This window comes from Sciurus carolinensis, chromosome 13, assembly GCF_902686445.1.
Source record: "Sciurus carolinensis chromosome 13, mSciCar1.2, whole genome shotgun sequence".
In the NCBI taxonomy this organism is placed as follows: domain Eukaryota; kingdom Metazoa; phylum Chordata; class Mammalia; order Rodentia; family Sciuridae; genus Sciurus; species Sciurus carolinensis.
In genome coordinates, this window is record NC_062225.1 from 69,512,093 (window position 1) to 69,526,140 (window position 14,048).

General features: G+C 39.2%; 1 protein-coding gene across 2 annotated transcripts; it reads right to left on the reverse strand.

The window, feature by feature from the left end:
* Positions 1-9,934: 9,934 nt before the first annotated feature.
* LOC124963265 (peroxiredoxin-like 2C) lies at positions 9,935-12,424 on the reverse strand. 2 transcript variants are annotated; one of them, XM_047522888.1, is made up of 2 exons: positions 11,894-12,424; positions 9,935-11,761 (listed from the first exon to the last, which is right to left on the reverse strand). In XM_047522888.1, the coding sequence occupies exons 1-2, from the start codon at positions 12,312-12,314 to the stop codon at positions 11,634-11,636; spliced, it is 549 nt and encodes a 182-aa protein (XP_047378844.1). In that variant the 5' UTR covers positions 12,315-12,424; the 3' UTR covers positions 9,935-11,633. The 2 variants fall into 2 exon arrangements, with proteins under 2 accessions (XP_047378844.1, XP_047378843.1); XM_047522887.1 differs by having other exon boundaries at positions 9,935-12,424.
* Between the last annotated feature and the right edge of the window lie 1,624 nt (positions 12,425-14,048).

The window sequence follows — 14,048 nt, forward strand, 5'->3', positions numbered from 1 at the left end:
TATTTAACAAAACATCTCAATGCACTATTTTTTGACATTAAAGAGTAGCCCTTGGAGATTTTCCTGGGTTGACTGGCATCAATCAAATGCTAAACTGTACTGCACAAATAATGAAAACAGAATTTTGAGCGTCAAAGGGCAACTTACGAGGGGACAAGGTGAAGACGGACGCTCCATGCTTCTGTCTTCCTCCCTTCACCAAAGCCACAAGGACTAATCCAAGGAAAAGGGAGAGAGATGTGGGGAGAGGACCTAACAAAATACGTGAAACAGAGATGCATGAAACAGAAGGTGAGAAGTTCTGTATCCAGCCCTGGCGAGTGTGTCAAGCTGGGGCCTCCCTGATAGTACTCCAAGATCTTCGATAAAACCCTACTCTTCATATCTGCCCATGTGAGTGATACTTTGGGAATGTAAGGAAGAAGGACTGAACTCCAGGTTTGGAAATTTATGCAAGGTGGACGAGAAAAAAAACTGCACAAGGGAAGATGTAGCAGGACAAGAATTCTGTGAAAGGAGGGATTTGGACCAAGCAATGACCAGGAGAAATATGTCTCTATGAATTCGCAGGAATTGTGGTGGAGGGAGGGAGTGTACTGAGTGCTTGTCATCTGTAGGATCTAGTTCAGTCTGCTTTTATTTCAATCTGAAAGGTCAGGATAAACACGGGGGGCTGGAGAACTGGGTGCAGCCAGGACCCATGCAGCCCAGAGCTGTAAGGTTGGGCCTAGAGGAGGAGGAAGATGTCAAGTACAAGAGGACGTAATGTAGTCTGTCCTGCACATGGAGCAGGTAATTTGTTCTCTTTTGTTCTCTTGAAAGGAACTAAGAGCTTAGTTTTCCAGAAGTGGAACCAAAGCTTTTCCTCTGCTGTCCCCTAGACTCTGTCTCTCCCACCCCATGTGGTTTGACCAGCCAAAGTGGTTTCCCTCTTATTCCTAAGAGCATCCCTGGACTCTCTTCTCACTGTACAGAGTATGAGGTCATGCCAATTCATGCTTCTTTAGCTTTTAAAAGAAAGCAGGTTACCACCTCTTTGTTCTCAAGTCTTAAAGGAATTTTGATGGTGAGCAATAAAATTCCATCCCGGTAAAGACGGTAATTGCAGGGTGTTAAGTACCTGATGAAACACTCTACCCCCTTGAGAGGAGAATATTTTCTTCCAGTTGGGAAAAGCAGATCCTGAAGCTGCCGTCGTGCTGCTGCCTGCCTGGTGCTCACATGAAAGCTTCCATGCCCTCCCCACTTGGGTTCGAAGTCCTGAGGTATCAACAGTTTCTTGTCAAGGAAGAGAGCAAAGCTGAGCCAGGGGAGTAATAGTCAGACAGCTATGCGTGCCCTATGGAAAGTTCTATGTGGCTGCCAAATGCTTCCTCTCACAGAGTGTAACTGAGTGTCTGGGAGAAGGTTTGACACCAGGATGTTTAAAGCTTTTAAGTGCCTTAGCTAGAGCCAGGAATTTTATTCACCAGAAAGGATTTTGTGAGTGAAAGGAAAGTTTTGGACTCATTTTCTTTCTTGCTTTTTTTTTTTTTAAGTTCATGAATAGAACCAGAGTAAAATTTATAGGAAATAAAGATTAGTGAATCACAGCTTCATTTTTTTTCACAATAGTCTAAAGGTGGAAGCAAGCCAAATGTCCAAGATCAAATCCACCAAAATGTGGTATACACAGTGAGACATTATTTGATCTTACACACAGGCTATAAAAGATGAACCTTGATATCAGGGTTTGTGCTAAGTGAAACCAGCCCATCATAAAAAAAGAGATGTAGTGTATGATTCTACTTATAGGAGGAATAGAGGGAAGGCAAATTCAGAGACAGAAAAAAAGGACATTGGGAATGGGGACCTGGTATTTAATGGGTATGCAGTTTCAGTTTTGGAGATGGATGGTGGTGATTATTGCACAACAATGTGAACATATTTAATGCTGCTGAATTGCACACTTAAAAATGGTTAAAACGGCGAATTTTATGTCATGCATATTTTGCCAGAATAAAAAGAAGAAAGATGTTATTGGGAAAATTTTTCATTTCTTTAAGTTATATTTTTCAACCTGTGTTCCATGAAACTACTCACGAAAAACAGACAAACAAACCACCATAGAATCTCCAAACAAAGCACCTTAACCAGAGAAAAGTCTCTGAGAAAGCCTGCTCTGGAAGTAACTTTTTTTAACCCAGCATTTCATATATATATTGATCTTAGTACTCCTGTACTCTACCAGAGATCACTTAATACCTATCAGAACTACTTTTCTGCAAAAAATTATCAGTTTGGAAAGCATTTTAAGTCACTCTCCAACTTATATAATAGCTGTGTCTAGAAAGCAATAGATGCTTTCCTTGATGGACTTTAGAAGCCTAATTCCTTACAGATATACTTCAGGAACTTTGCAATTAGCAAATAGAGATTAATTTTGTTGCGCTTCGTTATTTCAATAAAGAGACCATACATAAAAAGCTCTCAATGAGTTGACCTGCTTACTTGAAAACTAGTTTGAATTTTGCTGATAAGAAGTCCCAGGTGGAGTGTAGGCATATGACTTGCAATTAAAAATCAATCAAATGACAATAATTGTCCCACAACTGTTGCCAGGGGTCTCCTTCACCTTGCCTGATAAAAGGGGTCCATTTGTTCTGCTTGGATGACGAGGCTTATGGAAGACACAGTCCGATTCTTGCAGTTATTATTTCATGCTGAGATTCTTCCTTTCCTCTCCATCCACAGTTGTAGAAAAAAAGATTCTTTTATGGTGTGTCTCATGTTCACAAATCAGCATTTTGGGGAAATATTTCTACTTTCTGGAAACAAGGAACTTGGATTAGATTACAAAAGTTTGGAGTAGCTCCCCTGAATCACTTTTTTCAAGTAAAAGAGGAATTTTCCTTTTTCTTGGTAAATCAATGTTGCTGTCTTTACCTCATGAAAAATTTGAAATCTAGATACTTCCTGTTGTTTGGATCAATACTTTTTATAAGTATTTGGAATTTGCATACAGTTTCTTTTTCACACCCATAAAACCTTTTCTTATTCTTTTGCTACTGCTAGTTTTGAAGATTGTCCTTAGAAAAGGTGGAAATTTTATAACTTTGAGAACAGAACATCTAAAAATGAAACAAGGCAAAGTTTTAAAACACCTGAATATAGGAACATTCAAGAACGACCATTAAAAGAACTGCAGTAGAGTTGGAGCTGCCAAATCAGAAAGAAAAATGCAACAAAATAAGTAGAAAACCATGTCACAAACTGAATATTTAAAAAACAAGAAGAAAAAGAATCTTATAAAAGCAAGCACGAAGTAAAATGGTAGGAACAAGTTCAAATATTTTTAATAATAAATGTAAATGAGTTAAATATGCTAGTTAAAATAAACAATAGGTTTGAAAATAGAAGCACAAAATTCTGCCATGTGCTTTTACAAAAGACACACCCAAAGGTAATGGTTCCAGCAAGTTAAATAATAGTAAAAAGGACAGTATGATAGTAGAGTGAAACAGACATTATTACTTCACATACATGTATGACTGATGTGATCCTGCAATATACATAATCAGTAAAATGAGAAATTACACTCTATTTATGTATGATCTATTAAAATGTATAAACACATTCTACTGTCATGTGCAACAAATTAGAACAAATAAAAAAAATTATAAAAGAAACAAAACAAAAAAAAAAGAAGGATAGAAAAAGAACACACCCAGGTCCTAAATCAAAGGCAGCAAGGCATTAATTTCAGATAAATAGATTTTAAGATGAAATGTATGTTCAAGAGTGAAGAGGTCTCTATACAACATTTAAAAAGCTGAAATCTCGACATAGTTCTAAAAACATGAAGTGAAAATCAGCACCCATGGGACAGGAGTTACCATCAAACTTCTAACAAACCCACCTATTGGCGGAGAAGGGAAGCTGAGAAAATTTTGGAAAGCCACCAAAAACAATTGTTCAATTTTCCATTGAAATTTCAATAGATGCAGAAAAACATTTGACAAAATATAGCACCTCCTCATGTTCAAAACGCTAGAAAAACTAGGGATAGTAGGAACATACCTCAACATTGTAAAAGTCAAATATGCTAAACCCAAGGCCAACATCATTCCAAATGGAAAAAAATTGAAAGCATTCCCTTTAAAAACTGGAACAAGACAGGGATGCCTTTTTCACCAGTTCTGTTCAACATAGTCCTTGAAACTCTAGTTAGAGTAATTAGACGAAAGAAATTAAAGGGATAAGAATAGGAAAAGAAGAACTCAAACTATTGCTATTTGACAATGACATGATTCTATACTTAGAAGATTCAAAAAAATTCTATCTGAAAACTTCTAGAACTAATTAATGAATTCAGCAAAGTAGCAGGATATAAAAACAATACCCACAAATCAAATGCATTTCTATACATCAGTGATGAATCCTCTGAAAGAGAAATTAGGAAAATTACCCCATTCACAATAGCCTCAAACAAACAAACAAACAAACAAACAAAAAAACACTTGGGAATCACTCTAACAAAAGAGGTGAAAGACCTCTACAATGAAATTTAGAGAACTCTAAAGAAAGAAATTAAAACAAACCTTAGAAGATGGAAAGATCTCCCATGCTCTTGGATAGGCAGAATTAATATTGTCAAAAAGGCCATGCTATGCTACCAAAAGTGTTACACAGATTTAATGCAATCCTATTAAAAATCCCAATAACATTCTTCATAGAAATAGAAAAAGCAATCATGAAATTCATCTGGAAAACTAAGAGACCCAGAATAACCAAAGCAGTCCTTAGCAAGAAGAGTGAAGCAGGAGACATCACAACACCAGACCTTAAACTATATTACAGAGTGATAGTAACAAAAATGTCATGGTATTGGCACCAAAATAGACAGGTATACCAATGGTACAGAATAGAAAACACAGAGACAAACCCATATAAATAGTTACCTCATACTAGACAAAGGCACCAAAAGCATACATTGGAGAAAAGATAGCCTCTTCAACAAATGGTGCTGGGAATACTGGAAATCCATATGCAACAAAATGAAACCAAACCTCTATCTGTCACCCTGCACAAAAATCAACTTGATGTGGATCAAAGATTTACTCATTAGAATAAAGACCTGGTGCCTAATAGAAGAAAAAGTAGGCCCAAATCTACATCATGTTGTCTTAGGACCTGATTTCCTTAATGAGACTCCTAAAGCTCAAGAAATACAATCAAGAATCAATAAATGGGATGGATTCAAACTAACAAACTTCTTCTCAGCAAAGGAAACAATCAAGAAAGTGAAGAGAGAGCCTACAGAATGGGAGAAAATCTTGACCACACTGACCTCAGATAGAGCACTAATCTCCAGGACATATGAAGAACTCAAAAAACTTAATGCCCCCAAACCAAATAACCCAATCAATAAATGGACTAAGGAATTGAACAGACACTTCACAGAAGAAATACAATTGATTAATAAACATATGAAAAAATGTTCATCATCTCTAGCAATTAAAAGAAATGCAAATTAAAACTACTCTAAGATTTCATCTCACTTGAGTCAGAATGGCAATAATTGAGAATACAAGCAGTAATAATTGTTAGTGAGGATGTGGGGGAAAAGGTACACTCACACATTGCTGGTGGGAATGCAAATTGGTGCATCCACTCTGGAAAGCAGTATGGAGATTCCTAAGAAAACTTGGAATGGAACCAACATTTGACCAGTTATCCCACTCCTCAGCATATACCCAAGGACTTAATATCAGCATACTACAGTGACACAGCCACATCAGTGATTACAGCAGCTCAATTTGCAACAGCTAAACTATGGAACCAACCTAGATGCCTTTCGACAGATGAATGGATCAATAAAATGTGGTACATATACACAATTGAATATTACTCAGCCTTAAAGAAGAATGAAATTATGGCATTTGCAGGTAAATGGATGGAGCTGGAGAATATCATGCTAAGTGAAACAAACCAAATCCAAGAAACCAAAGGCTAAATGTTTTCTCTGATGTGTGGATGCTGATCTGTAATGCAAGGAGGTAGGGGAGAATGCAGGAACTTTGGATTGTGCAGAGGGGAGTGAGGGGAGTGATGGAAAGGTGGGGATGGGAAGGATGGTAGACTGAGATGGACGTTATTACCCTATAAACATGTATGATTACATGACTTGTGTGACTCAGCACCATGTACAGCCAGAGGAATGAGAAGTTGTGCTCCATTTGTGTACAATGACTCGAAATGCATTCTGCTGTCATGTATAATTATTAGAACAAATTAAAAAATAAAATAATAAATAATACCACTTCCATAACATCAAAAATACAAAATACTTAAATGTCCATTGTCCCCTAATTTTTCCATAGAAATATAATCTCAAACAAAATCTCAGTAGATATTTTTTTTTGTTGAAATGTATAGGCTGATTTCAACACTTACACAATAATATTATATCAGATTCAGAATAGCCAAAACAATCTTGAAAAAGACAAATTAGAAGACCTTTGCTTCTTTTTTTTTTATTATTGTACACAAATGGAATACATGTTGTTTCTCTATTTGTACATAGAGTCAAGGCATACCATTTGTGTAATCATACGTTTACATAGGGCAATGATGTTTGATTTTTTTTCCCTTCCCCCCCACCCCTCCCACCCCTCTTTTCCCTCTATACAGTCCTTCTTTCCTTCATTCTTTCCGCTCTCCTTATCCCTAACCCTAAACCTAACCCTAAACCTAAAGCTAACCCCTCCCACCCCCCATTATATGTCCTCATCCGCTTATCAGCGAGATCATTCGTCCTTTAGTTTTTTGAGATTGGCTTATCTCACTTAGCATGATATTCTCCAATTTCATCCATTTGCCTGCAAATGCCATAATTTTATCATGACCTTTGCTTCTTAACTTCAGGCCTTATAAAATGATAGTAATTCAGGTAATGCAGTTTGAGTATAAGAAAGACAGATAAATAGAATAGTATAGAGAGTCCAGGAACAGATCAGCCCGTGTATGGTCAATTGATTTTTAAATTGTTAAGTTGTCAAAGGAATTGAATGGGATATCAAAGTTATGAAAGTTATTTTAATAAATGATGCTGAAATAACTGTATTACTTCACAGGAAGCATGGATCTCAACTTTGCTATGCTCAAAAATTAATTTGATATAGGTTACAAACCAAAGCATAAATGCTAAAACTATAAAGTTTCTATGAGAACAAGAATATTTTTGTTACTTTAGAGCAGACAATAATTTCTTAAATAGAATAAAATTCATTAACCATAAAATAATTGATAAATTATACTGAAGCAAAATTTAAAACTTCTCATCAAGAGACACTGTTAAGGAAAGTAATAGCAAGCTATAGACAGAAAGAGATTTATGTACCTAAAGTAGAAAATGCACAGAATCTCTACAACTCAAAAACGCAAAGACAAAAACTTCAATTTAAGACAGGAGCTTAAATATGATATGTAAATGGCCAGAAAGCACATGAAAAGATATTCAAATTTATCAGTCATCCAGGAAGTGAAAATTGAAAGCACAAAACACAACTTGACTCCCAATCCAATGGTAAAAATGGAAGAGATGGATAATATTAAATGTCAGGCAGGATGTGGAGTAGCTGTAACCTACGCATTATTAGTGGGAGTGTAAGACACCATCTTCACGGACAATCAAGAAATCTCTTCTGAAGTTAAACATACATCTATTTTATTGCCTAACGTAATAGAAGAAAGGATAAATACATTGTGTATTCTTAATGCAATACTATTTGGCAATAAAAAAAGAATGAATTGCTAAAGCACACAACAGCATGGATGAATCTCAAAATCATTATTCTGCATGAAAAGCCAGACACAAATGAGTGTATACAGTACGGGTTCATTTACATGAAATTCTGAAACAGACAAAAGTATTGTAATGTACAGTGATGGAAATCAGAATAGCAGTTGCTACTGTTGGGGGTAAAGAGTGAGGATTGATTGAAAAGGAACTTTCTGGAAAGGTAGAAATGGTGGGGGTAAAATGGGCAAATACATTAGTCAAAAATCATTGGCTTGTACAGCTAGGATTTATGCATCAAATGGTATATGAATTAAAAATTAAAAACTCCATGACACGGTAGCAAATTGTGATTTCACCAACTCCTAAATGGTAAGTTCAATGATCCTGCTCATGGAGTATATTCTCCTTGACCTCCTGAGCTCTCCACTTGAAGGACTCCATTGCTTTTTCTGTATCTAGCAGAGCTTCCTTCCTTCACTCCCCTCCAACCCAGGGTCAAACCCACACCTATAACTATCCCTCCCTTGCAGATACCCACATCTCTCTTGTTTCTTCGCTCCCACTGCATTTGCCTGTGGCAATTCCATCCTGCATACAGCTGGACACTGTCCTTTCTGTGCCTACCTGTCTGCATGCTGCTGAGTATTTCTGGGCAGAAGTCCCATGCTTGGTTAGATTGATAGGCCTTTTCTCTCCTGTGATGACCTGTCTTTCTCCTGGCTTGTGATTTCCAACCTCAGGTGGGAGGTTGGCAATGCTAGTTGCCACACAGCTGGGCTGAGATCATTCTTTTGCTCTCAAGGAGTATTTGTAAATTCTGCAGGTTTCTAGCTGTACTCCTCCTGCCCTGAATACCTTTTAGCTCATGACCTTGGCTCATGTCCGTTAAAAACAAAATTACAAATACCCCTCCTAAAACCCCAAGGTGCAACACAAGAAACTCCACCTGTTTCTCTCCTCACTACCAAATCCAAACACCTGGTGGCATCACCACCCAATTTTTCTCCTCTCGATCTCAGTAGAGGAGTTCCTTCTTCCCTTCTGCAAAGCTGGGCCCCTCACACTGCTCTCGATCCTACCCCTTTGGCCTTATCAGTGGCTTGCTCTGTTGTTAGCATTTTGGTCTTCACTCCCCGTTGGATCCATCCAATAAACATTCAAACATTCGATCACTACCCTTCTTGTCGTAACCCCCTCCAGGTATTGTCCTGGTTCTTTGTTTCTCTGAGGTGCCCTTCTTGTAAGAGTTACCTGCAGACAAGTCCTCACCTCTTATTTATTCTTCATTAGATTCAGTTTTGGTTTCTGCCCCCTCCACTTCTTGCTAAGGTCACTGTCCTCAACGTACTGGACCTGTCTGCAGCATTATAGACTCTTAACCACTCCTTTCTTGCGACATTCTTGTCTTGGCTTCCATGACACTGAACTCCCTTGGTTTTCTATTAGTTCTCTGGTCTTCTCAGACTCCGGTGCCAACACTCCCCTCCCTCGCCATCTGCATGCTCATTTAAGAAGTCCACAATGCTCTTCTCTTCACCCTTTCAGTCCTCACTCCATCTGTCACTGGAGAGAGGGGAACTGAAGTTCCAAACCTTGGGTCTTGTGCCCTGATGAAAGAAAATTCAAGATGTGAAAAGCCAAACAAGAGATTTTACTATGAGTGAAAGTATAGTAAGAAAGCCGAGAGCACGCTCAAGAGAGGGAACTGGTCACCTCAGAGCAGAGAACAACAAAGGAAACGATGCTGCTTCCAAGTTTATTGCTGTTTTATGGTTGCCTGGGGAGCTGGGGTCCACCTTGTGTACTCTTTATCAATCTGGTCTTCAACTCCTCCTTCACATCCAACAGGGGAGTTTTTGACTTTAGTTGGTGCTCTCCAGAACTGTCATGGTGGCCATCCTATTTAGGGGGCGCTTCACCTACAAGTCAATTCTATGTTAATATGTGTATTATGGTCAACATTCCAACAAACTTTACCTTAGTGCACCTGCACTATGACAGAAATTTCTCTTCTGAAATTCGCTGAGAAAGCGGTGGTCATAAATCCTAACTTTACAATGACTTTGGTTGACTGTGTCAGGAGTTAGCCCATTGGTCTTCCTTTCTTTTTTTTTTGTTTTTTTTTTTTGTTTTTTTTTTTTTATTTTAAATTTTATGAGAATTTAATTTTTATTGATTAAAACATGACTGCTTATGTATACAGATGTGAAAATACAGATATTTGGGTACATTAAATATATTTTTTATAATTTCATATGCCTTATAAAAAAGTATTTTAAGTTCAAAGCAGTATTACACTTGCTAATTACCAACATTTTCATTTAACTGCATCTTTCATCAGTATTTCTGGGATGCTTCCCAAAAAACATATTAAGATTCTAGAAAAATAAAAGATGAAAATAGTTCTCTAAATAAGAGCAATCTGGGGGTGAGAAATAGCCATTGTCTAGCAATGTACAACCAAACTGTGGAGTAGATTTGTTATCAAGTTTCAAAAATTCATTCTTAAAATTTCAAAAAGTATACTGATTATATATATATACATATATAAAACACATGTATATAATACATACAATATACATATGTGTGCATGTGTATGTATATATACATACACATATATATATGTACATAGGCATTTCAGTGTAGTGCTGGGGGTTGAACCCAGAGCCTCATGCCTGCGAGGCATGCTACCACTGAGCTATCTCACCAGCCCTGACCATATTTTAAAGGCATGATTTAAATATCTTAAATAGGCTGGGGGTACACAGCTCAGTGGCAGAGCACTTGCCTTGTATGTGCGAGGCTCTGGGCTTGGTACCCAGTTGCACATTAAAACAGAAAAACAAAGACCCCAAAGACCCTAAAATATTTTTCTCCTTCACTTGCATCTCCCTACCAGAAACAGGGAGTGCAACAGGCAGCCCGTGCGGCTGTGTGTCAGAGGCTTGGTCTGCACTTCGTCAGGGGAACAACAGCATGGGTACTAGCGGGCCTCAGGCTGGTAATCTGCACCTATGAGGAGGTGTGATGTGACAGGCATTTGTCCTATAACGTTTAAAGATCTTTGCCTAGTGGGCTGGGGATATAGCTCAGTTGGTAGAGTGCTTGCCTTGTAAGCACAAGGCCCTGGGTTCAATCCCCAGCACCACAGGAAAAAAAAGATCTTTGCCTAGTCAAAAGAAAAAGAAAAAAAAAAAAAAGTCAGTCATGCTCTTTAGAGAATACCTAGAAAATAAAGAGAAGTTTGGAAAGGAAAACAAAAACAGCTGTCATCTTACAGTACTGGCAATATTCTGGTGTGTTTACTTTCTGTTTTTTTCCTAAGCATACAAAAATATAAACACATACATATAAAAAAAAGTGGTTACACTGCTTACGGAATTTGATACCCTGCTTTTATCACTGAATAAAATGGTCTTGAATTATCTTCCATCCCTTTATATAATTTAATTGCTGAAACCATCTTTTATTGAATGACTGTACCATGTTATTTAATTTTATGACTTTTAAAGTTTTATCTTATATATTTAGAAGTATGTATGTATGTATGTGTTTTTTTATTGTTATTTTTGCAGTTCTGGGTAAACCCAGGGCTTGTACTTGCTAGGCAGGCGCACTACCACTGAGCTACTGTCTGTAGCCCAAGGTAGATTTACTTTGTGTTATTTTGCAAAAAGCTACAAAATTTAAAATATAAATCACATTTTTGACAACTGAAGCCTCAGCATGGATCCAACTGGAAGGAACCAGCTCTCATCACCCCTCAGGGGCTGGGAGGGGCCAGCGGCAGACACAGCACAAGGGTGCTGCGCCCTGGCCCTGCAGGCACGTTCCCAGGACCACTGGCAAGTCACACATGGATAACTGAAGGTCTGCTTGTGAAGTCCACCTGCGGAACTCCTACAAGCTGTAAGACAGAGTTTATGGGTTTGTGATCCAACCTATTCCTATCACGGTGCATAAAATGGATGTTGTTACCTGGACCTACGATGAGGGTTCCACCTTGCTGGGTTGGGTCTCCTTGGAAGTCAAAAAGAGGGCCAGTCACTGCCCGCCACAGGCTCCGAAGGCTTCCTGAGAGCAGATTGGACTTTATGTGGGGGCTCTGTCCTGAGGAGGCAATTTCTTCACCTCTTTTCATTCCCAGTCTTTTATAAATTTCTCTCTCAGGATCAACATAGATTTCATGGGAATACCCAGTCAGTTTACAGAAAGGCTCAATATGATGGTAGGATGACTGTCCAATCACTATAAGGGTAACATTCGCTTCTTGTAAGAAACTCCTGGGGATCTTGGCCAGATCTTCTACGTATTCTTTGCAGATGTAACACAGGAAATGCCGCACGAAGACCACCACGGCGCGGCGCTCCCGGAACAGCGCGCCGAAGGGCAGCCTCCGCCCCGAGGCGTCCAGCACCGGCAACTCGGCCACAGAGGGCGCCAGGGGCTGCCCGCTCTCAGGGCCGGTCAGCGCCGGGCTCAGGGACCGGGCGCCGCCGCCGCTGACCTGCTGCGTAACTGGCGCGGCCATCACGACCAGCGTCCGAGGGCCAGGGGTCGGCTCCAGCCGGCGCGGGCGAGCGGACCAGGCGGCGGGCCCAGAGCGGACCCGGCGGGGCGGGGCCGGCGGAGCGCCGCGCTCCCGGCTGAAGCCCTGGTCTTCCTTTCTTGATGTATTTCTTAATTGACTCCCTCTGCCTCTCCCCATTTATTCTCAGGGCTTTTGTACCTTTTGTTTTTCTATAAGTTACTTAATTATTCATTTGCCTTAAAAGTAATTTTAAACCAGTGACCCTGCCATGTTATGAGTTTGCATTCCACTGTCATTACTACTTCTATGTAAAGCAACCATTCCCATGACTTTTTTTTTTTTTTTTTTTTTTTTTTTTTTTTGGTGCTGGGGATCAAACCCAGGGCCTTGTGCTTGCAAGGCATGCACTCTACTGACTGAGCGATCTCCCCAGCCCTCCCATGACTTTTGATATCACAGATGCTATGGCCCTTAAATGAGTATCTGTGGCTCTTGTCCCCAATAAACTTCTGTTTTTCCCCTTCCTAACCCCTCAGGCATCTCCCTCTTCTGGGAGACTGAACTGGGGGATAATTAGTTCTATCATTCTTACTACCTTCTTACCCAGGGCCCCTCCCCCATACATCATAATTCATCACATTTTGCTATCAATTCTCCCTCCAAAACCTATCTTGAGTTTATTACAGACATATCCATATCCATCTGCACACATGTAACCCAAGCCGCTACCATCTCTTGATGTCTAACCTCCATACTGGTCTTCCTGTTTCAACTGTGACCTTACTTCAATCCGTTCTCCATGTCTAGCCAGAATGAGCAAGTGGCAGTAGAGAAATTTCTCACACTCACACAAACTCCCCCAACCACAGGAAACTGCCCATGGCTTCTTTCCTGAAAAACACAATCTAAAACCCCTCATGTGATCTCGAGCATGACCTAGCTGTCCTCACAACCTCCCCTCTCTGGGCTTTCACTTTGGTGATTGCCCAGGAAGACCTACTGGTACCTAGGATATATCAGACTCTTCCATCTCAGAGAGTTTGTACAATCTGTTCACTTGGCCTGGAACATTCTTTTCCCTGCTCTTTGCCTGATTAACTCAGAATCAGCTTTCAAATTCAACATTGCTACCTCAGTGTGGCCTCTCTCTTACTGTATCACGACATGTTTCTGACAGCCCGGTCTTTTCCATTGTAACTTGTACCCTGATCTGTGTATGTTTATTTGTATTTTTATTGATTTAATGTTACTTTTCTCTAAAGATATTTAATCTCCATGAGGGCAGAAACCAGGTCTGTTTTTTTCTTCTTTGTATAACAGCAGGTACCCAATAGTAGATACCCACTAATTATCTGTTGAATGAATTTGTTGTTGAGTAGAAAGTAGATAAGAATAAATTCTCTACCCCAGGCCTGGATCATTGTCTGATTTTCTGTGTAACTATCCCTAATCACCTCCAGGCAGCATATACAATTTTCTCCTACAATGTTCAGTGTTATAGTCCTCTGTGTTTACTTTTATAACTCTTAATGGTACACATCCCTAATATTCATTAATATCCCCTTCTCTTTCACTTTGAATTACAGGGAAGATTAAACTTTCCAGCTATGATCAATTAAATTATTGTTTCCAATATCTGCTGTCCTCCATGTGTTAAAAATAATTATACCTTCCAGTGCTTTATCATTCTTCTTGGCCCTGTGACTGGTGGGAGCATCTCCATCACAGAAGAAT

What these genes read in the sequence shown, in the direction of transcription:
- LOC124963265 (XM_047522887.1), bottom strand. Translation starts at nt 12,314, where the DNA reads ATGGCCGCGCCAGTTACGCAGCAGGTCAGCGGCGGCGGCGCCCGGTCC.